This window comes from Planococcus citri, chromosome 5, assembly GCF_950023065.1.
Source record: "Planococcus citri chromosome 5, ihPlaCitr1.1, whole genome shotgun sequence".
Lineage (NCBI taxonomy): Eukaryota > Metazoa > Arthropoda > Insecta > Hemiptera > Pseudococcidae > Planococcus > Planococcus citri.
This window is the reverse complement of record NC_088681.1, coordinates 9,155,370-9,180,197: the sequence shown is the minus strand read 5'-3', so window position 1 is coordinate 9,180,197 and position 24,828 is coordinate 9,155,370. Positions and strand designations below refer to the sequence as shown.

The 24,828-nt window shown below is 35.7% G+C and overlaps 2 protein-coding genes across 2 annotated transcripts in view; both read right to left on the bottom strand.

Annotated features, from left to right (window-relative positions):
- The window catches only part of LOC135848980 (synaptotagmin-10-like), a 286,616-nt gene that overhangs the window by 39,396 nt on the left and 222,392 nt on the right, over nt 1-24,828 (bottom strand). The window lies entirely within an intron of this gene.
- On the bottom strand, nt 5,255-9,558 carry LOC135848979 (uncharacterized protein K02A2.6-like). Its single transcript, XM_065369094.1, has one exon. The coding sequence runs from the start codon at nt 9,357-9,359 to the stop codon at nt 5,433-5,435; it is 3,927 nt and encodes a 1,308-aa protein (XP_065225166.1). The 5' UTR covers nt 9,360-9,558; the 3' UTR covers nt 5,255-5,432.

The following is a 24,828-nucleotide window of genomic DNA, read 5'->3' as shown; positions in this document are numbered from 1 at the left end:
GGGTCTTCCCACGCCCCCTTTCCTCCTTTTAATGATTAAGTATGCGGATCTCATCCATGACAAAAAAGTTCGTAATTGTAGGTAAATATCATAAGAATGTACAATTTTTGATTTTTTTTCAAATTTTTATATCAAAGCTTCGAAATTGGCAAGATTTTGAAAATTCAGATTCCAAAAAAAGTTCAACCTCGACATTTTGAAATTTTTCAAAAATAGTTCTGAATTAGTTCCAAAACGCAGCAAACGCGAGATTTTGATTAAATTGCAGCAACCTCAAGCAATTCAACTCCAAAGTTGGCCATTTTGACAAACAAATTTTAACTGCTGAAAAAACAAACCCAGCTCCTGCCCCTAATGGGAAATTGGGGCCAATGATGGCGTTTTCTCATCTTTCCTAATGTGGAGAACCTATACATATAAAAATATGTGCAAAATTGGTGAAACTGAACCCATCATTTGGTGGCAGGTGCTCAAAAATAATGAAGGGGTTAGCTTTTTGAACATACAGTATGACACAGAAGTAGTGCCCGGTGGCTTTTATTTCTAAGTGGAAAGAGCTAGAGAGATGAATGAAGCGGCGTTGAGTAGGGAAAAATAAGGGCTTTCAAAAGCAACCTTGAAAATTTCAGGCCCACGCACAGGGTGTCCACGAATTGAAAAACCAGTTTGGTCAAAAAATTCAAACCGGTTTTTATTGGCGCAATGTATTCTACACACTGAGGCGACAAAAACGTGATATGAATTTTTTGAAACCGGTTCGTTAATTTGCAACCAGTTAACAAAAAATACCCAAAAATTGTAGATAGAGAAAAAAGTTTGAAACAAAAGTTGTAGAGCGTGAAAAATTACACAATTCTGTGTGATCACATTTTGAAACCGGTTCATTGGTTCGCATTTAGCAACCAGTTTTTGATAATCACCTAAAAATTGAAGATAGAGAAAAATGCTTGAAACAAAAGTTGTAGAGCGTGAAAAATTGAACCATTTTTACTGATCGGATTTTGAAACCGGTTCATTAATTTGCAACCAGTTATCAAAATTACCTAAAAATTGGAGATCGAGAAAAAAGCTTGAAACAAAAGTTGTAGAGCTCAAAAAATTACACAATTCTGTCTAATCACATTTTGAAACCGGTTCATTGGTTCGCATTTAGCAACCAGTTTTTGACAATCGCCTAAAAATTGAAGATACAGAAAAATGCTTGAAACAAAAGTTGTAGAGCGTGAAAAATCGAACCATTTTCGCTGATCGGATTTTGAAACCGGTTCATTAATTTGCAACCAGTTATCAAAATTACCTAAAAATTGGAGATCGAGAAAAAAGCTTGAAACAAAAGTTGTAGAGCTCGAAAAATTACACAATTCTGTCTAATCACATTTTGAAACCGGTTTATTGGTTCGCATTTAGCAACCAGTTTTTGACAATCACCTAAGAATTGAAGACAGAGAAAAATGCTTGAAATAAAAGTTGTAGAGCGTGAAAAATTGAACCATTTTTGTTGACTGGATTTTGAAAATGGCTAATTAACTTACAATCAGGTAACTTTTGATGGCTTGCTGCGACTTAATGAACCGGTTTCAAAATCTGATCAGCAAAAATGGTTCGATTTTTCACGCTCCACAACTTTAGTTTCAAGCATTTTCCTCTATCTTCAATTTTTAGGTGATTGTCAAAAACCGGTTGCTAAATGTGAACCAATGAACCGGTTTCAAAATAAGATTGGACAGAATTGTGTAATTTTTTGAGCTCTACAACTTTTGTTTCAAGCTTTTTTCTCGATCTCCAATTTTTAGGTAATTTTGATAACTGGTTGCAAATTAATGAACCGGTTTCAAAATCCGATCAGTAAAAATGGTTCAATTTTTCACGCTCTACAACTTTTGTTTCAAGCATTTTTCTGTATCTTCAATTTTTAGGTGATTGTCAAAAACCGGTTGCTAAATGTGAACCAATGAACCGGTTTCAAAATAAGATTGGACAGAATTGTGCAATTTTTTGAGCTCTACAACTTTTGTTTCAAGTTTTTTTCTCGATCTCCAATTTTTAGGTAATTTTGATAACTGGTTGCAAATTAATGAACCAGTTTCAAAATCCAATCAGTAAAAATGGTTCAATTTTTCACGCTCTACAACTATTGTTTCAAGCATTTTTCTGTATCTTCAATTTTTAGGTGATTGTCAAAAACCGGTTGCTAAATGTGAACCAATGAACCGGTTTCAAAATAAGATTGGACAGAATTGTGCAATTTTTTGAGCTCTACAACTTTTGTTTCAAACTTTTTTCTCTATCTACAATTTTTGGGTATTTTTTGTTAACTATATCACGTTTTGGTCGCCTCAGTGTGTAGAATACATTGCGCCAATAAAAACCGGTTTGAATTTTTTGACCAAACTGGTTTTTCAATTTGTGGACACCCTGTGCGTGGGCCTGAAATTTTCAAGGTTGCTTTTGAAAGCCCTTATTTTTCCCTACTCAACGCCGCTTCATTCATCTCTCTAGCTCTTTCCACTTAGAAATAAAAGCCACCGGGCACTACTTCTGTGTCATACTGTATACAAATGTTTTTTTTCCAAAGTTGAAGTATTTGAATGCATGATTCTCTCTCCCTCCACCCAACTCGCGAGTTTTCAAAGATGATACAATTTTGAAACGATAAATTCAATCGAAAAGTATATAATCGAATATTTGAACTCTTTCCAATGTCCAGATAATGCTACTGAATCGAAAATCGTCCTATTTACGGCAAACTGAGTATGCAATTTTATTAACATCTACGACGAAAATGTCTATTTTCACATGAATTCGAACCAACAATAGAGTAGGTTCTTTGATTTTGCTCATTTTTTTACCCCATTCTCTGGGATAATCAATTGATTGAATTGAAATAACTAGGTGCTAACATTCTCGCCCCCCATTTCTTCAGGGGTGGGCAAGAGGGCTAACTCCCTTCTCTATGTTGATACCTTCTTCTCTGATGAAAATGAACCGAATATCCGAGGATTCGAATTTGAATAAAACATACCTATCTACAATAAATTTTATTTGTTGGGATTTTTCTTGTTTTTCAAGAATTGGAGAGGGGGGCTTTTAACACAACTTGATGCAAGCAGACGAGCCTAAATTTTTAGGACTTTTTCATCCAGAAATTCTAACAGAATTAGGAGAGAGAAATGCGAATGAAAAAAATCGTAAAAAAATTTCAGAAGTGTGAGTAAAAGTCACTTTAATCTTGAATCCTTCACAATTTTGAAAAAAATTAAGAATTTTAATATTACCAAGGCCTCACTTACGTATGAGAATTAAAAAAAAATCAGCCCATTCCTCTGAAAAAACATTCGAGGCAAAGAATTTTTATACTTTCAGACCAAAAGTACATACGTAAAAAGAAACCGACGAAACAGTCTTCTACAATGTCATTCCACACATCGCAGGATTCTCTCGACTGAATGACACGGTGTTGAAATCAAACGACGGTATCCAATATTGTAAGATTTTTCTTAGCGAAACACCCTGTAGTTCTCGTATTTGACATTACACAGTTTTCCGTTCACGTCATCATAAATATAAGAAATTCTCAGTACGCTAGTCATGTCATTCGAATAAGCAAGGTAATCTTTACATCGGTACGATTTTTTTCCCTTTTTCGCAGCCTGCAAGTCAGTACCTACCATAGCCGAGTGAGCCGAGTTCTAATGAAATAATACAATGACATTTCAGAGTAGAATTTTATTTAGCGAATTTCGATTATTTTTTCTCTTTTTATTCGCACATCGAACTCGGCTTTTGGTTGCGGTATGGTATAGGTATTGAAAAGCGTGCAAAATAGAACTGGCGCTGGCGAAGAAAAATGCATTAAAAAATCTAATACAAGGTTTCATCGAACGATGAATAGAAGCGTCGAAGACGACGATGATGCTTTTCACGTTATATATATTTTATAACGTGTATATCCTGGGTGTGAGCCGAATATACTCGTCGTATTTTATAGAAATGTTGATACATCTTGCACGACTCAAAAACGTACGTAGAGACGGTAATTGGCCTGGATGACATTTCGTCCTGAATGGTTTGTCGAGGATGAGAGAAACCCTTCTCGTTATTTTTATCGCGTACCAGCGACTTCTGCAGATAGGGAAATGGAGCATCTTCGCAGGCAACACATAAAAAAACGCAATAATTCGTGTAGGTACCTACCTACACGCCTATATATATATGTACTCGTACTATTTGCGAGAGAAGTAAGAAAAGCGACCGACTTTTGTTTAATTTCACCAAATAAAAAGCGTCGCTACCTGCCCTCGTGCCTGCTTATACATACCTCGTACCTACGAGTATTCCGCGCATTTCGGTTTATTAAGGAAATAAAGTCGTTGGTAAATTTTAGAAATCATGACACGCGTTCAAAAGCCGTACCGGCGTGAATTATTAAACAAGGCAGACGAGCGAGGTGACAAATTCGTTAGAATTTTCCATTCCAATTTGCCTCGGCGATGGCGCTGACGCGCCAAAAAGTGGCGAAATTATTTAAAATTCAGCTAGCATTTGAATCAACGCGCGCCCGAATACACCGGGCCATACAATTTACGTAATCGGACGATAATGCGAGCGCATGATACGAAGACGACGACGAAGAAGGTATTTTCTCGATATTCCTCGTCTGCTCGTCATCTCATCGCATCTTCCATATAGCTTTGTTTGCATAAGTCCCAAGGCGTTAAAATTGCACTATAAACTCGTGTAGAGAGATGAACATAGTACGACTGTATAGGAAGATATGCGAGCAACTCACGTAAAACATGTGTACGAGCGAGTAGCTCTCTCGCGAGTAAATGATTTAATGCGAAGTTTGTACGAAAATTGAGTTTTCTTGGAAAAATTAAATTTCAACCGTGTCGGTGTGAAGTAAATTCAAATAAATGTCATTTCTCCGTTGTCATTCTAATACTTAATTAGATTACACGTTAAAGAAAATGCTCCGAGGGTAAATAAACGTTAGATTAAAAAATTGAATTTACTCCGCTTCTCTATGTCCTATAGCTCTATCGCACTTTCTGTGTAGCTCGTCGTCGTCGTCGTCTTCCTTCTTTCTTTCTTCTTTTACGTGCGGATACATTTTGCACTCTTTAATGATAAATACAATTTAATGATATCGTATAAAACTATAGTGAAAAAAATTACATAGAAAAGAGTAAGAAATCCCGTTAATTTTACACATTAGCCAGTAATATATCCTTGCATTAAGAACGAAGACGAAACTGCACTTGCATTTTATACATTTTAATTACATTTTTTACTACACGAATATATTTACACGAGCATGAATGATAGTTTAAAAGTACAACTTTGTTGGACTTCAAGAGTGGTTATTTACAACACGTCAGAACGCACGAGTGCGATCTATCGAGATAATAGCGACATAACAGTCTTCCCCCCTAAGGAGAATAACGCAAGGGCGCGCGACGCTCTCGCTCGGAACGACGCATCGGCGCTGGTGGAGGCGTACGCGGTGCAGATTGAGGCGTACGCGGCGCAGGAATATTCTCATTTGATCTTGATGCAGGATCCGAAAATATCGAAATAGGTATTGGATTGGCTTTTGGAACTGCAGCTCGTCTTAGTTGATTAATATGACGTTTATGGGTCTGGTTAGATTCATCTTTGACCAGATAAACCACTTCTCCTAATTTCTGCAGTACTACACCATTGATCCATTTCTGTCGATTATTGTACATACGCAGTTGTACCTTTTCATTAACGTTGAACGAACGACGAGCAGGAATGGTTGATGTTTCAGGAGCATTCGTAGGTTTAACCAGGTCTAAATGAGTTCGCAATTCTCGACCCAACATCGCAGCAGCAGGTGATTTACCAGTAGATGAGCACTTATTTCGTCGATAAGCAAAAAGTACTCTTTGTAAACGTTCTTCCATACTACCAACTTGATCAGCTGCAATACCTCGTTTAACAATTTGAATAAATCGTTCTGCTTGGCCATTGGAGTAAGGGCAGTACGGAGGTGAAAAAACATGGTTGATACCATTTCTTCGAACAAATTCGGCAAATTCAGTGGCAGCAAATTGAGGCCCATTATCGGTGACCAAGGTCGCAGGTAACCCAAATCGAGCAAAAGTATCTTCGAAGCATGCAATTATTCTCTGAGATGTTGTCGAGTGTAATACGTAACCCTCAGGCCACTTCGAAGATGCATCAACAATAACTAGCAAGTATGTATTGCCAACTTGACCAATATCCGCATGGATGCGCAACCATGGAGCATTCGGATTTTGCCAAGGGTGAAATGGTTCTTTAGGCGGATCCTTTTTAACGCAGGTCGGACACGCAGATACCATTTCTTCAATGTCTCGATCAATTTTAGGCCAGTAGACATAACTCCTAGCTAACTGTTTACACCGAACGATGCCGCAGTGACCTCGATGTAATTCAGCTAACACAGGCTTGCGTAAAGATGCAGGTATATACACACGGTCATTTTTCATGATGCAATTACCATGTAGAGAATATTGAGCTAATTCACTCGGTTTTAACGTACACCGCTCTTCCCCTCTCAGCTGGGCAATTAAGGATGCTGATGAGGGTTCTAACAACGTAGCTTCCGCGATCATTTCCGCATTTACAGGTAACACATTGATAGTATTTATGTGAGACCATGTAGGTACATCAATTTGTGATGCATTAGCAATCTGATGCGGATGGCGAGAAGCAAAATCAGCATTTATGTGTTCAGAAGAGCGACGATAGATGACCTTGTAGTTGAATCCTTGAAGGAAAAGTGCGTAATGAAGCAAACGATTCGCACTTAACGCAGGTTTGGCAGCTGACGGCGCAAATATTGACAGTAGCGGTTTGCAATCAGTTATCAAGGTAAAAGGCCTACCATACAGGTAATTAAAGAACTTTTTCATTCCCCAATAAATGGCCAAAGCCTCCTTGTCCAGTTGGCTATACCTCGATTCTGTCTCGGTCAACGTTCTTGAGACAAAAGCAATTGGCCTTTCTCCTTCAGCAAAACGATGACTTAGTACCGCACCTAATGCAAATGGTGAAGCATCTGTCGATAATATCAGCTCTTTCGCCGGATTGTAATGACACAGCACTCGGTCACTGGCAATTTCTTCTTTTAATTTGCAAAAAGCCATTTTGCAAGCATTCGACCATACAAAAGGAACGTTTTTCCGGCGCAACTGGTTCAGTGGATGAGCGATATCACTGAAATTCGGTATAAATTTGGAATAATAACCAACTAAACCAATGAACGACTGCAATTCATCCAAATTCGTTGGTTGTGGAATATTCAAAATAAGATCAACTTTTTCGGTCGTTTTATGCAATCCATTCGCATCAATGGTGTAACCAAGGTAGTTGAGCTTATCAGTGACAAACACGCATTTTTGTTTATTCAATCGCAGATTATTTGTACGACAAACTTCGAAAAACATACGCATTCGTTGTAAATGTTCTTCCGGTGTCTTTGATGCTTGACGAATATCATCAAAAAAATTTTTAAAACCGGGTATTTTTCGAATTATTTCTTCCAATCTTCGTTGAAATTTCGATGGAGCGCACTGAATACCATAATTAAGGCAATTTACGAGATGGACACCTTTGGGTGTGTTCACCGCCAGTAATTTAGCGCATTCTGCGGTAACTCCCATATGCATATACGCTTCAACAATATCATACTTTGCAAACAGTATACCCTCGAGTTCCATAAGCATTTCTTCGGAATTCGGAATTTGGTATTCTTCCGGTATGATATATTTGTTCAACGTCACACTATAATCACCGGTAAGTCGCACAGAACCATTTGATTTAACCACCGGAACTATAGGTGTTGCCCACTCGGAGGTTTCAGTTGGCGTATAGATTTTCTCACGAACCAGACGATCAATTTCTTCGTTTACTGCATCCCGCAGCGCATATGGAACACTACGCGCACGGCAAAAAATAGGATTGGCATCAGCACACAGTTTAAACGATACTGGTTCACCAGGTAAGCGTCCCGGACTATCGCCAAAAATATCAGCAAATTCTGACACCAATTTATCGATCTCAGCATTTAGGTCAATATCGATTTTATGAATCGGTGCTATTTCTGCATTCAGTTGACGAATATCGAGTTGCATAGGAAAAATCCAATCACGTCCAATTACACTATCATAATCGCCATGCACAACTCGTAGAATGAGTTTATACTCTTTCCCATCATATTCGACTCGAACAGGTACGTAGCCAGCAATTTTAACCAAGCTCTTATCATAGATGCGTAAGGTATAACGACTTGGACGTAACGGTGTCTTGATACCCAATCGTTTAAATTCACTCATCGAAATTAAGGTGAATGTAGCTCCGCAATCAGCTTCTAATCGAATAGGTACACCTTCGATACGAACGTCGACATGAATTTTAGGTGGTGGGGAGTTTTCAGCAGTTGCATCTATTGTCGATTCTGCAGCAGATAACACAATATCAACAATTTCACCACTTTTCATATCAACAACATCGATCGATTTTGCCGCAGCTGAATGCAACGCGCGACGACCCATACCACAAACAGTAGCTAAGTGACCAATTTTTTGGCATTTGGTACACTTCGCTCCCTTGTGGCGGCAATTCGGAGCTTTATGATCGCGTATACCGCAACGATAACACACAACGTTATCACTCGTAGCACTAGGCTTATCAGCTTGAGCAGGTTTCTTGTATTTTGGACGTTTTTTCTTCCGTTCGAACTCGGATACCTTGTTGAGAGTTGGCACTGGTGCAGATACGGATGGCGTTTCAGATTTACGCAATTCTTCAACACCTTTCTTCGCATTTTCGCTCGCAACAGCTTTATCAATTACCTCTTGCAAAGTAAGATTAGCAGAGAGATAATGCGCTTGCACTGTAGAATCTCGTATACCGGAAATAATTTGAGCTCGTAACTCTTCGTTTAGGCGCGCAACAGTGGCATATTTACAGCCGATAGCAAGCTGTTTAAGTGCAGCATAAAAATCGTTGAACGATTCGTGTTCAAGCTGCTTTCTTGCACGAAATTTATTAATACAAACGTCCGTCAATGGTGCTGGGCAATAATGATCTGTTAGCAGCTTTATGATTTTATCATATGTCAGATCTTTAGGTTTACTCGGAGCAGCGAGTTTAATCAGCAGTTGATAAGTTTTAGCACCAACACTGGCAATGAAGAAAGATACCTTGTTCGTAATCTGGCAATATTCAGTGTAACAATCGAACCTTTCTGTATAGCTGACGAAATCTTCGTTACTTTCGATAAACGGTTCAAAAATGGAGCTGGGGTGCACTACCACGATCGGCAATTCTTCCGTTTCTTTCCCCATCCTCGTCGCCACTTAATATATCCTTGCATTAAGAACGAAGACGAAACTGCACTTGCATTTTATACATTTTAATTACATTTTTTACTACACGAATATATTTACACGAGCATGAATGATAGTTTAAAAGTACAACTTTGTTGGACTTCAAGAGTGGTTATTTACAACACGTCAGAACGCACGAGTGCGATCTATCGAGATAATAGCGACATAACAGCCAGCTTTTTCCCTTTTCTTTTTTTTTTCATCTTCGCTGCGATCGTGCTCTCTGAAGTAATTTTTTTTACACCATTCGAGGATAAGTCGCAATACTCGGAAGCATTACTAATAGAATTATTAACCTAGAAAGCGAGAAATAATCTCTCTGGTGGATATAATGAACCTCGAGAAACGTACAGAATGGGTCAATAAACGGTTAACCGATGTTTTTCGTTTCGAAAAAAAAAAAAAAATGAAAAATGAGAGGGAATAAACGTCGATCTTGATATCCTTTGATTATATTAGTATGATTGATTCAGGGACGTATTTAAAGAGACAGGAGGCAGCTTGTCCCCCAGCGCAATTTTTCGGATTGAGTTGGGAAAATCGGCCATTTATACCCAAAAATTGGAAAATTGTATAGCTGTCTTTTAAACTTCCATTAATTTGTCGGAAGGCAGAGTTAAATTTCTATTTATAACATTATTATATTTTCCCAAGTTGGAACAGGGTCATTCCACGTCAATTCGACCCAAAAAATATGCGATTTTGAACGTCATGTCATTCGATATCGCTCACATTTTTTTTACAACGTCTACTCACCCAATAAGTAAAAAACCCGCAATCAGTTTGGTCCCAGCTCCCTCAGAGGGGGGCAGGGGGGCTTGAATTATTTTTACATTGTTTAGAAGTAGGTACTCAAATTCAGCAGCGCATGCCTCCAAAGCTGTGATACTTTGATCAAAACTGATCTCACAGTTCGAAAGGGCATTGCATTTTGAACATTTTGAGTATTTTGAAATATTCACTTTCAAATCCAAAGTTCAAATTTCAAAATGGCGCTGCAAGTGGGAGCTACCATATAAAATTCTGAAAAAATTTCCATAGATGTACCTTTTGATGTTTTTTTGAAATATTCAATTTTCAAAATGGGATCTTTCAATGGATGGTGAGCACCTCCTCCCCCAAATTTGGGCAAAACTTTCAAAAAAATATCTGGGGCATGTGATATATCGAATTGTATGTTCTCGGTGACGCTGAATACGAATATGACGTCAGATTTTTGATTGGACCTCATCCACGGCCCCGAGCACTTCTCCAAAGGGGATAAAAGTCAAAAAATGCTTTCATTCATGTGACACATGAAATAGTATGTTTTTGATGTTGCTGAACACGAATATGACGTCAGATTTTTGATTGGACCTCAGGTCAAGAATATCCTTATGGTACCCTCTGCCTGTCGTAAAAGGCGACTAAAAGAGGACCAGGCAAGCGCGGAGGCCTAGATAGCAGCCCTATCACTGTGATATATCTGGCATGGCTGGTAACCAAGTCAGATGAAAATCAACCTTACTCAAAACTCACAAACAACAGAAAACGGATGGAACTATGGGATCCCAGGCGGAGGTGAACCCCTGGTTAAAATAAAAACACACGCTAACGAAAGGAAATACAAATTCGGAAACTGGAATGTAAGAGGATATGCAGCCAAGGAAGCAGAAATAAACAGAATTCTAAGCAGCAGAAATATAGACTTTGCCGTGATGTCTGAAACAAAGAAGAAAGGAAGTGGAACAATCGAATCTGGAAATTACATCGTTATCTACAGTGGAGTTGACACGAAAACCAGAGCTGCAGGCGGAGTGATGTTACACATACATAATAAACACCGCGAAAACATCGACTCATACAACATATGGCATGAAAGAATTGTATCAGCAAGGATGAGATTGAAAAAAGACTTTCTTACAATAATTGGGAGTATATGCACCAGAAGAGGGAAGAGAGGAACAAAGCGAAGAGTTCTACGAGCAACTACAGAGGGCAGTACAAGCAGTAAATCCAGAAGATAAATTGGTCCCGCACAACAATTGTCAACGTCGACATTTACATAGACTACGTTTTTTTCCAACATAATGATGGAAAAGTGATCAATTAATTATTCAGTAGGAATCTTCTGTCCGTACAAAAGCCAGGTAAATTAAAATTTTCGAAATTTTCTCATTATTTCTGATACCTTGACATGCCAGATCGACATGTGGATGTAAAATTCGATGCTCAAAATTTACATCTACAACTATGTCGACCACTTTTTCAGAATTAAAATTTCTGTTTTCATGTTTAAAAGTTTAGTAAACATTCAAAAATATGATCTTGTTCAATGAGAAAAACAAATTTTTTAGGGCATTGATGAAATTATTCTCTTTTCCACAGTTTGGAGTTGTAGATGATATGAGGTTGATATTGTGGATGTATTTGTTGATGTCGAATTTCACATCAACATTAACATCAACATGTTGACATGAAAATGGATTAGTTAGTACTCTTAGATAAATCCCAATTGAAAGTGGTCGCTCTGCTACGTCCGTTTTAATGAAAATCCGCACGAAATTTTACAAATTTGCCCTCATGACGGCGCTAAATTAACTTTCAGTTAACATATGAGGGCGAATGGCAAAAATTTGCCCCACACTTGGCACTCAAATGAAATTTCGCCCAATACATAGATGCAAGTCAAGATAGTTCACCCTCTTCATGGCGCTTGAAGAAAATATCGCCCTACACATGTGAGCAAATTATGAAATTTCTCCCTACACTTGGCGCTATGATAAAATAATTTTTGCTAATACTTTGAAACGAGTTGTGATGTTGACATCCGGTTGGTCTCTGGAATTACTGAGAGTCTATTAATAACTCTATCGCTTCGCATTTTTCAACTGATTAACTACCTAACAAACACTCAGTGGCTGAGAGAAATGTCCAGTTGTCTGTTACAAACAGTTTGAACGCGTCTTATATTATGTAAAAATGATCATTGAAAACGTAAATGGAGTCTTTTTGAATCCTTTTGTATAGAAGTGATTTTTATTAAAGGTACAATGTAACGTAATTTTTGTTTGAAAAAGTTTAAAATGCAGTGTTATGTGATTTTTTGAATGGAACAGTGTAAAAGTGCAGTTTAAAGTGGTTTTTTGATTCGACTAGATATGATTATTTTCAACCAGAATTAAATAAACGTTTTGGCCCTGGCACCTCTTCCCTGGGCTGGTGAATGCTTCCTTGCGTGAGACTTTCCCAAATTTTATTAAATTGGGTTTTTATGTACTTTTTTAGTTCTCTGGTGGGGTTGGGATTTCAGAAATTTTTAGTTTAGGTGGAAAAATTGAGAGTGAGATTACTGTGTTGAGTGTGTTTGGTAGTTTCTCAGTTTAAAATTTAAAAGAAAAAAGAAAAAAAAGAACAAAAGAAATTGGAAATTGTTTTAAAAGTCATTAATTTATTGTAAGCGTGTGTTAATTTTTTATTTTTGCATGCTATTTGTGTGATCAACTAGTCAGGTTTACATTTAACGTTGTTGAAAGTTTGTTTGTATTGTTTAAAACATCAATCTAAATCCAGGCAAATATTCAAAATGAATCTGTAACGGAAAAATAGGAGACAAACTCCTTCAAAAACAGCAGGGCAAAAACGATAGCGATATTTTGACACCGTTTCTAAGCACGTACGAGGGTGCTTCAATTTTACTCCAAGGGAACGCATATCAAAAACAAGGAGCGCATCAAAAATATGGGCGAGCAGGGCAAAAATTTTGATGCGCGCTCCATTGGTGTAAAATTGGAGTGCCTTCATACGTGCTCAAAAACAGTGTCAAAATGTCGCCATTGTTTTCGCCAAACTTTTTTAGCACTATTTTGTCAATAGGGAAGTATTGCATCATCTTTGATGTAAGGATTTTTTGTCCAACTTTCTGATTATACAGACTTTTCGTCTGTACTTCTGTGGAAGTGGACTTTGCTTGATGCTGTTTTCAGCACGAGCAATAGCCACATCAGAGAAAATCATTTTTTGGGAAAAAAATTAAAAATTTTTAAACTCAAATTTTAAATCTTTATGAAGCAGGAGGTCGACATAAATTTTGATGTGAATGTTGATCCATCCACATCCGTCACTTTTGGATGCCCCATGTCGATATGAATTTCGACCCTGTGTCGAGCCTATTGTCGACACTAATGCAGATCAACATCAGTCGACAATTACATCGACAACTAGCTCGACACAGGGTCGAAATTCACATCGACATGTGGCATCCAAAAAAGACGGATGTGGATGGGTCGACATTCACATCAAAATTAGCATGGTCATTGTTGTACGGGGTAATAACAGGAGACTTGAATGCTCAGGTAGGAGATAAGCGTGTAAAGACAGTAACTGGGATGTATGGAACAGAAGGAATGAATACAAATGGGAAGAGACTGATAGATTTTTGCACTTTCAACAGACTAAGAATCATGAATACATTCTACCAACACAAGAAAGATCACAAGATGACATGGAGCAATACAAGAGGACAAAGCTCAATGATCGACCATTTTATAGCCAATGAAAGTGCCACAAAGAAATTCTTCAGAACACTTTTTTGACCTTTTACCCCATTTGGGGAGGTACTGGGGGCCGTGGATGGGGTGTAATGAAAAATCTGACGTCATATTTGTGTTCAGCGTCACCAAAAACATACTATTCGATGAATCACATACCTGGGATTTTTTTTGAAAGTTTTGCCAAAATTTTGGTGGAGGGGGTGCTTCCCCTCCATTAAAAGATCCCATCTCGAAAATTAAATATTTCAAAAGAGCATCAAAAGGTACATGTATGGAAATTTTTTCAGAATTTTCAATGGTAGATCCCACTTACAGCGCCGTTTTGAAATTTAAGCTTTAAATTTCAAAATTCAATTTTAAACTTTTGAAAATTTCAAAACACTTAAAAATTTCAAAATACAATGCCCTTTCGAACTGTGAAATCAGTATTGATCAAAGTATTATCATAGCTTTGGAGGCATGCGTTGCTGAAGTTGAGTACTTCGAGATGATGTGAAAATAATTAAAGGCTCCCCATCCGCCCCCCTGAGGGGGCTGGGATCAAACTCATGGCCGGTTTCCTGGGTTCAGAATGTGATGAGGGGAAGGAGAAGCGGAGGGAGGGGAAAGGGAGGGAAGGGAAACAGTCGGAAAATATTTCGAATACATGATTTCAGCTTGAAGCTGGAGCAAATAGAGAGTGATTTCTTTATTCCTGGCGCAGAACCCGCTTACCCTTTTTTATTCAGAATTCAGGTGCTGGACTTGGTAACTACGTATTCGATGATATTTTTCTCAGGTTCAAAGTACTCGTACACAATCATCGTGAAAGGAGACTCGAAGGAAGAAGGAAGAGTCCCAAAAAATGTTCAACTTGAAAATTTCAATTCAAATATCACTTTTGTAGACATAAAGGAAAGAAAAGCGAACGATTTTCTTCCTTTTCTGCTGATGTACCTAATAAGAGGTTGAAATTTTTTATTCGTGGCGCAAAATCCGCCTATCCTCCGAGTCTAAATTTTTTACCATAATGCGGTATAATTTTAGCTAACAAACGAGTCATTTTTGACCAAAATTTTCAGTTTTGACAACAAGAATTAAAACACATGATTTTAATTTTAAAAAATGGGAATTTTTAGTGATTTTGAAAAAAATTTGAATAATTTGTAATTTTGAAGAAAAATTGGATAATTTTTCTTTTTTGACAAGAAGTAAAACTTATAGATAATCTTGGCAAAAAACAGGCCTTTTTGACGAAAATTGACAGTTTTTAACAATTTTAAAAAGATTGGACTTTTTTGGAAATTTTGGAAAAAAAATAGATCATTTTCGACCGAAATTTGCACTTTTGACAACAAGTATTATAACTTACAATTTTGACAAAAAATGGGACTTTGTGGCAATTCTGCGCTGAAGAGAATTAGGACAACGTATTTGACATTTTTGACAAGAAGCAAAAGTTTTCGACAATGTTGCCAAAAAACCCCCCAAAAAACAGATCTTTTTGGACAAAAATTACCGACGAACGTTTTATAATTTTTACAAGAACTACACCTTTCTGACTGGTACCTATTCAGATAGGTACTAGTGAACTTGGTTTTCTCAGTTTCGAAATATACAATCGTCGTGAAGGGAGACCCGAAGGAAGGGGGAAGAATTCCAAAAAATGTTCAACTTCAAAATTTCAATTCAAAGACCACTTTTTCAGACATTAGGGAAAGAAAATAGAACGATTTTCCTCCTTTTCTGTTCATTTTGAAGTAATGACAGTTAAATTTTTCATTCCTGGCGCAAAACCTGCCTATCTTTCAGTCTAAATTTTTCACCGTAAGTAGGTACGAGGTACTCGATTTATCCATATTTTTCTCAATTTTGAATCATAGATTCACCATGGGTGGAGAAGCAAGGGGAGTGTTACAAAAAATTATACGAACTACAGAATTCCTTCCAGGAGATCACTTTTTCAAGCATAAATGAGGGAAGAACGAACACCTTGTTTTTTTCCGAAGAATTTCAAGGTCGAATGTTGTATTCCTGCAGGTACAGAACCCGCTCATTTTTTAGTCGAGGTTTTCCATCACAACTCTTAAGATTATCGTAAACTTGTCTGTTTGATGACAGTTCGCATCATCTGCCTTTCCAAAACGCTCATGAAGCATCGTACCGTAAATAATTTCAATTTACTTAAACGCATAAAAAAAATATGAAAATAAGAGGAAAAATATTACGAACGATGAAGACGAAATTAAACATCAACGAGATTTTAAATCGTGTGTAAAAACGTATCATGTAGCTCTCTATTTAAATACACCTTGAGTAAATAAGAAGGAAAAAAAAAGGAAAAAATTTTCAAGGACTTGGAAGAGCATCATTTTCAAAAAGATTCTGCTTCGCATACGGTAAAAAGTTGAAATAGAAATTAAAAAAGAAGGGCACGCGGTACATGCGCATGTGGGGGGGGGAGAAGACTAATGTACATACTAAAAGTTTAAGAACATATTACGATACGGTGCAATGAAGATATCAAAGAATTAACTCTCTGAATGTCGTCGTACGAGAGACGATGACAAGAAGGTAATTTCAATTACATTTAGATTTTTGAAAACACGACCGTTCACTTCGAATAGCTTTTTGAACTCTTTTCATTTATATAGAGAAAATCAACGATGCGAATAGTTTCACATTCTCAACAAGCAAGTTTTGTTATTCAAGGTTGGCGAATATTTTACCTCACATGAGCGATTGAACATTGTAGTACAACGTCATCGTCTATTAGGACCATGGAATTAAAACTCGTCAAAAACAAGATATTATACGTCGAGACGTCGCGGTGAGGCGTTTAAAATTTTCAAAATCTCATTAACAAGTCTGTTTTTATGTGTAGATGTGTAGAGGTATAAAAATTTAACCACGTTTTTGTGTACTATAGGATCTCACGATGAGGATTTCGTTTCGAGTGTATTTCACTCGGAGGCATATTATGGTACGGCTCTCGTAATTGTTTGACTTTGTAAATAGTATACCGTGAATAATGTTGATGAAAATTTTCATAAATTTTGTGAAATTTTCAAATACTTGTACTTGCTTAGGACGCAAATGTAGAAAAGTGAAAAGCTAATACATAATGTTAATTCACTCGAGTACCTGTAGAAATTACGAATACGAGCGTAAAAGAAAATTTTAATAGCTATAGGGCAACGAAATGATGGAACTCGCTCGGTCGCTGAGCACTACGCAGCTCAGTGGTTCTAGAAGTGATACAGATATTCAAACAGAATAAAAAAATATTGCTGACAGGAGTTTTTCACCCTGTAGTCCAATAGTTTTTTAATGAGAGATATCATATCTCAAGTACAGAGTACAAATTGAAAATTTTATTACTATTTTTTGGACTTTACAAAGTGGAATCCAGAAAAGGGCCAAAAATGCGTCATCGATGCAAATTTCAGCCGATGAAATTCATTTTTTGGTTCTTGACGAATTTTTGATATTTCTTGGCCCATTTCTGACGATTAAAAAAAAATCAAAATGTGATCAAATCAACAAAAAAAATCTGAAATTTGATTTATGCCCTATTTTCAACATATAGAATCGATTTTTGATGATTTAAAGTCCTTCTGGAGTCTCCAGCAAATTTTTAGATTCCATGAGAGGGGTCAGAATAAACTTCAGCGCATGTAAACTCAAATTCACCATGTTTGTGAGCCTTTTCATCGATTTAGGCTCATATTTTGAAAATATTCTCGTGTCGGATCCAAAACCAAAAAATTTTCTCCAGCGGATACCATTTTTGAAAGAAATGAAAAATTCTCCATTTACGAAAGAGTGACCAATTTGTTTCCTATTTTCGATATCTCGAGTCGATTGATGATTTCTGTGGTTTCGAGCTGCTCTAAAGCTTCCAGCGAATTTTCAATATCTCCACGAAAAAAATTTTGAAACTACGATCAAGATGATGTTCAGATTTTATCATTGTGACTTTTTCGTTCGATTTGGTAAAATACAAGTATTTTCAAAATCCTAATGTGTAATCGGGTCTAATTGAAAATTTTCCCCAGAAATTAATTTTGAAAAAATAAAATTGAAAAATTCACTCTCATATTTTCAAAATCCTTCGGTGCTTGTTCAAATCCAAAATTATCTCCAACATTTTGAAAAAATGCAAAATTCGTCGTTCGCGAATACTTGAATGCAAAACGGCTAAAATTGATGTTTTTTTTTACTCTGTTTTCAACCTCCCAAATTCTAAACCCGAGTTTATCAGAACTGAATTTCGTTTTGACTCAATTCGTGGAATTTTTTCACAATCAGGAGTATCTGAGAATTTGAAAAAACAAAAGTCAAAAGGTCTCAAGCTTTCCTAAAATTTTCAAAAAGGTTGAGTTTAAAAAAAAATAAAAATTCACAAAATGTCCAATTTTATCAAAATTGCCCAAAAGCCTTATTTTTGGCTAAAATTTCCGAAAAATTGTGTTTTTTTTTGCAGCAGTTTTCAAAAAAGTCCAGTTTTTGTGAAAATTGTAAAAATGTTGTAATTTTTGTTCAAAAAGATCTGTTTCTTTTTTTTTGCCAAAATTCCAAACTTGTCCAAAAGGTCCAATTTTTTCAAAATTTGTCAAAAAGTCCAAATTTTATCCAGAATTTCTTAGAATTACGTAACCTTAAATTTTTCGTCAAAATTGCCCAAAAACGTATGGCTTTTTTTGCAGAAATTGTCGTTTTTGCCAAAATTGTGAAAAATTTCTGATTTTGGTTCAATTGTTTTTTGCCAAAATTCCTAAATTTTCGAAAAGTTTCAATTTTTGCCAAAATTTTAAAACAGTTTCAAGTACATGGGTACTTTTTGTCAGAAAATTCAGACTCTCAAAATTACTAAGTACATATAACAAGTGCCATCTGTTGTCAAAATTGTGTGAAAGTTGTAACTTTTGCCAAACGTGTTTTGTTTTTCGTCAAAATTTTCGAAAATTCTCACTCGTCAAAAATTGTTAAAAAGTGCTGACTTTTTAAAAAATTGTGAAGAAGTCTTGATTTTTGTCAAAAAGACGTGTTTTTTTACCCAAAAATTGTCAAACAGTTCCAATGTTTGTCAAAGTTGTGAAATACATATAATATGTAGTGTCAATTTTTGGTAGGTAAGATTGTCGAAAAGTTTAGCTTTTTGTCAAAAAAGGTCAAATACGTTGTCTTAATTTCCCTCAAAATTGCCAAAAAGTCGTATTTTTTGTCAAAATTGTGTGTTCTAAGTTTTGTTGTCAGAACTGCAAATTTCGGTCAAAAAATGAAAGTGGAATCTTTTTAAAATTGTTAAAAAATCCCAATTTTATCAAAAAGTCCTGTTTTTTTGCCAAAACTGTCAAGAAGTTTTACTTCTTGTCCAAAATGTGAAATTATGGTTTTCTCCAAAATTACGAATTGTCCAAATTTTCTTAAAAATTACTCGCTAAAAATTCCCATTTTTAAATAAAAATTGTGTGTCCCAAATAACCCGCTTGTTTGTTGAAATTTCTAAAAAAAATCTTTTTTCCATAAAACAAAACAATTAAAGTCACAATTTTTGTCAAAGTCCCACTTTTTTCCAAAAAGTACCAATTTTTATCAAAAAGTCCTAATTTTGGTCCTCAATTTTGTCAAAAACTCCCAATGTTTGTCAAAAGTCCCATTTTTTGTCAAAAAAGCCCAATTTTTGTCAAAAAAGCACAATTTTTGTCAAAAAGTCCTAATTTTTCTCAAAAAGGTCTCAATTTTGTCAAAAACTCCCAATGTCTGTCAAAAAGTCTCATTTTATGTCAAAAAGTCCCATTTTTGTCAGAATGTCCCATTATTTTTTGTCAAAATCTCACTTTATTCCAAAAAGTCCCAATGTTTGTCAAAAGTGCCATTTTTTGTCAAAGTCCCATTTTTTGTCAAAAAGTCTCAATCTTTGTCAAAAAGTTCCAATTTTTCTCAAAAAATCCCAATTTTTCTCAAAAAACCCATTTTTGTCAAAGTCCCATTTTTGTCAAAAAGTCACAATTTTTCTCAAAAAGGTATCAATTTTGTCAAAAACTCCCAATGTTTGTCAAAAAGTCTCATTTTATGTCAAAAAGTCCCATTTTTGTCAAAAAGTCACAATTTTTGTCATCAATTTTTGTCAAAAACACCCAATGTCAGTCAAAAGTCCCATTTTTGTCAGAATGTCCCATTATTTTTTGTCATAGTCTCACTTTATTCCAAAAAGTCCCAATGTTTGTCAAAAGTCCAATTTTTTGTCAAAGTCCCATTTTTGTCAAAGTCCCATTTTTTGTCAAAAAGTCCCAATTTTTCTCAAAAAGGTATCAATTTTGTCAAAAACTCCCAATGTCTGTCAAAAAGTCTCATTTTATGTCAAAAAGTCCCATTTTTGTCAAAAAGTCCCAATTTTTGTCATCAATTTTTGTCAAAACACCTAATTTCAGTCAAAAGTCCCATTTTTGTCAGAATGTCCCATTATTTTTTGTCAAAGTCTCACTTTATTCCAAAAAGTCCCAATGTTTGTCAAAAGTCCCATTTTTTGTCAAAAAGTCCCAATCTTTGTCAAAAAGTTCCAATTTTTGTCAAAAAGTCACAATTTTTCTCAAAAACCCATTTTTGTCAAAGTCCCATTTTTGTCAAAGTCCCATTTTTGTCAAAAAGTCTTGCCTTTTCTTCGCAAAAATCGTCTGAAAGTTTTACCCTTGTTAAAGAATAAAATTGTCTTAGTTTTCTTCAAAATTACCGAAGGAGTCTCATTTTTGTCTAAATTCTGTGTTCCAATTTTCATTGCCAAAAGGCCCAATCACTTAAACAAGTAAAAATTAAAAAGTGACCTGTTTTAGCCATACTTTTCAAAAAATCCTTTTCCCTGTGTCAAAATGTCGTATTTTTTCCCCACAATTGCCAGTTCTGCTTGTTTTCATTTCCCAGTCAACTTTTGTAATTTCCCGTTGGCTACTTTTTTCATTTTTTTGAGTTCTCTTTGAAAATCTAGGTAAATATTTTGATGTCAACAATTTTTGGCTCAAATAAATTGAAAACCTTCTCTTTTCTAAATTGACCCTCCCCTCTTCCCTGTCACACTATTTGAGTATAGTATATGATACATATTATTACGAAGAATTGAAGACTCTTCAGAAAATTGCAAAATTGAAGATAATAAATTCGAGTTTATAGGCACTGAATTTCATATTGATCATTCATATGGCATTTTTATTCGAAATCTGAGGTATTCAAAAATTCACTTGAGGCCCCAGAATGGCTTTAAACCATCACCAATCCACTCGGAAGGCCAATTTCAGCCTCTAACGTTAATTTAATCGAACTTCTGATTTTTTCCACTGGTAAAAGGTCAATTTTGAAACTTCAAAAATTTGCCAAAAATTTAAAAATGAATTTCAGTAGCTGAAATTTCCACTCATGGGGTACTCTGGATTCCCCTTGATCAGGTCCAACAAATTTTTATGCTGATAGAAATCCAACAAATTTTTATGCTGATTGAAATCCCTCTCTCGTTAGTCTTCATAAAATCTTGATCAAATTATAAAACAGGGAATTGAAATTTGACTTGTTGAATTAGGAAGAGTTTCCAAATACACTTTTTTCGTCTCTTTTATTTTTTTTCCAGCCCATAAAAAAAACCATATTCACGTTGCGAGCGTTTCCCTCAATTTTTCCGATTTTTTTATTCTCTTAGCCAACTTTCCTGACCTAATTTCAAGATTAAAACCGCCTCTTACCCTCTCCAGATGTCACCTTTTTGAAAATCTGGACTCTAACTCTATATAAGCAATCGGCTGAGGAAAATTTTGCATACTCGGTGTATTTTTTTCAACCTACGTCATTTTGTAACTACGCAAAAAAACACTGTAAAAATACTCTTGGAGTCGAGCCAAGCAAACCAACTACGGCTGATCCTTGTATCTCAATAAGGATATTTTTTCCTTCATCGTCGTATTAGCTCATTATTTTAGGTTATATAAAATCCTACTGAAGCTCTGACGCCTTGGTTTAATTACCGCGAGCTCGCTGCGTTGTTTTTCTTCGTACCATTAATGCAAATTTAAAGAAAACAATAGTGCAACTTTACTTAGTATAGAGGACCCTGAGACGAGGAAAACTCGCTGAAAGGGCGCCCAGCCCGAGCGAGTAAATTTTACTACGATTTAGAAAAATTCACAGTACGATGAAGGTGATTTATCGCGATATATTTATGAAATATTCAACAACGCCGGCGAAACTTTCAACTTTTTTTATTTTTTATTTTTTAGATATACGACGCACGCTAAACTGTAATCACTTTTGAAAGCCTGCGAGAGAAAACTTAGCCGTATTATTTTTATATATACGTGCGATCGAGCTTACCACATTCAACCCCCTCCCCCACTCTATTGTATTTCTAACTCTTTGTCGCTGTATATAATTAAAATATCAACCGAATAAAGGTCATTTAACGTCGGCTAACATGCGATTAAAGCGTTAAAAACCGTAATTATTGGCTTAGCTGAATTGTTCGTTGACACCGATTAGCCAAATCAAAGCTGCGTTGTGTAATGTGAAAAAACAAGCGTGCTTTTTCGCCATTTTTTTTCACCATATCGAAGCTAGAGTAATAGGTGAACTGGAATCAAGCCTTGAGATCGTCTGCAGAGAGAGGAAGGCTCGAATTTTCACACTATGCTGAAGGGGAAGAAAGGAGAACTGGACGAACCGGCCCAAAATGAATACTATATTGTATAAAAAAACTTATAGAATATTTTAAAAAGCTTGTCGCTTCATCGATGCTAAAAATTTATAGCTTTGTTGGAGATTGTTGGGATGCCACATCGAGAGCTAAAAAAAATGCCTCGCATTCTTTAAATTTTATCTTCTCGGATAAAAAAAAACTATACGTATAAATTATATTGTCGCCGAATGAAAAGAGCTGCAAAAAAGCAGAAAGAAAGAGAAGGCGAGAACAGACTCTTGGAAGTAAAACTTTGTAATTGCGAAGGGAATTAGACTCGTGTGGCGTGTAATTTTTTTTACTCCTTGCAAACTTCTTTATATACGAAGGTAAACATTTTAAAATTTAAATTAATGTTTTCAAAATGTTAAAATTACCGTGAGAATTTTAAATGGGAAAATTACCTACCTCATCGTAGGAAATACTCACTCACTCAAATGAGGTACTCGTCTGAGAAAATTTTTTTATTGGAAGTTACACACGCGTTTCGGGAAAAAAAATGCCTCCAGCTTTCAAACGAGACTCGACTTTCATGCCTTTTAAAACACGATTACGAGTATTTTTTTTCTGTATATTTCCTCTTCCAAGTACCAAGTTCTCGATAGTTGTAAAATTACGTTTATTTTGTACCTCAAAGGCTAATTAAGTATACAAAGAAAAGATACAATTTTTTTAACGCCGTTTCTCCCCTCTCTTACTAAAATGTTGCAGAATTTATCTACGATACCAAGGCCTGTCGCTTGGACAAATTGTTGCGTCGTATAAAATGGCTGCATTGGAATGAGAATTATGAAAATCGTCGACGTATTCTTCTCTCGAATTGGTAAGTTTTACAGTTGTATTTTATTTTTATAAATAGCTCGAGTTACTTGAGCTTTTACACGTGCCAACTTTACCAACAATTATTCAAAAAGAAATTTTCTTATCGAAGATGGAGGCAGGTGGTTTTATTTTTGCTAAGCCAGCGGCGAAAGTTTCTCAAATTTGTCTTACTGTGAAATGAGAAACAAGAGTTGTTTGGTGATCTGACTCGTTAAACGTCGAAAAATTTTTCGAATAAATTTCGATATCAATGATGATGTTTAATACAGAAAATTCCTTTCGAAGTTTTTTTTTTTTTCAACAATTGAGTTGGTATGGATGGTAGAGAGAGGGAAGCCTGAGTTCATCGTAATTATATTCACAATGCAGTGGAGAAGAGAGAGGGTAGAGGTATCCTGAAGGCAGAAACATTTTTGGACTGGACTAAAAAAATAAAAATTTGAAAAAATACATTTTTGAACTAGACCGAAAAAATTAAAATTTGAAAAAAAAATCAGAAAAACTACTCCAGGCATTTCAGATGCTAATTTCAGTTCTTAATTTTAGTAGAATTTTTGTAATTTCAAAATTCGACCACCTTTATCAAAAAAAAAAAAAAATCAAATTTTGATAATATCGAGGTGGAAAGCTGGCTTCGAACCTTATTTTTACCCCCCTCCCCCTCATGTGAATCGACAACAATTTCGAGTCGTTTTAGATCACACATTGGATTTTTACGTTGAGTTTTTTGTGATTTATTGCTATGGAAGGATCAATCCAAAGGGTCACGGAAACGTTCAATGTGAGTTTTTGGGCGCAGAATCTCACTTAAAAAATCCTTTTTTATGAGACCTATTTCACGACAACTTGATCCAAAAATGAAACCTGGTTGTTCTATTTCGCGCTGAATTTTTTCTCAACACTTTGATGGCCTAGCTAAAGAAAACACGCAATCGTTTATGAAACTTTTGGGGTTGGACAGGAAGGTCAATTTAACCATTATTATCGTACTGGCTGCATTTTTGACAAAATTGTGGAAATTTCGGAAGTATCTACTTGAATAATTATTGGAAATTTTCAATAATCTGAGCGTCTTATGCGGAATTCAGCCCAAATTTTGAGACAATTTTTGCTATTTTTGGTGGTTTTCTGATATTTCATCAATTTTTAGTATTTTTTTTTCAAGAGGATCTGTTTTGTATAAATTTATTCAATTCTGAATGAATTGTTCGTAAAAGTAGGTATTAATTCATTTAAGAGAATCATTCATGAACAGATTGATTAATTTTTTGGAAGAACCATTCGCGAACGAATTAATCAATTATTCAATTGAATTTATAAATCAATTCGTTCGCGAATATTCGTTAAAAATTATTCAATTTGTTTACGAATGATT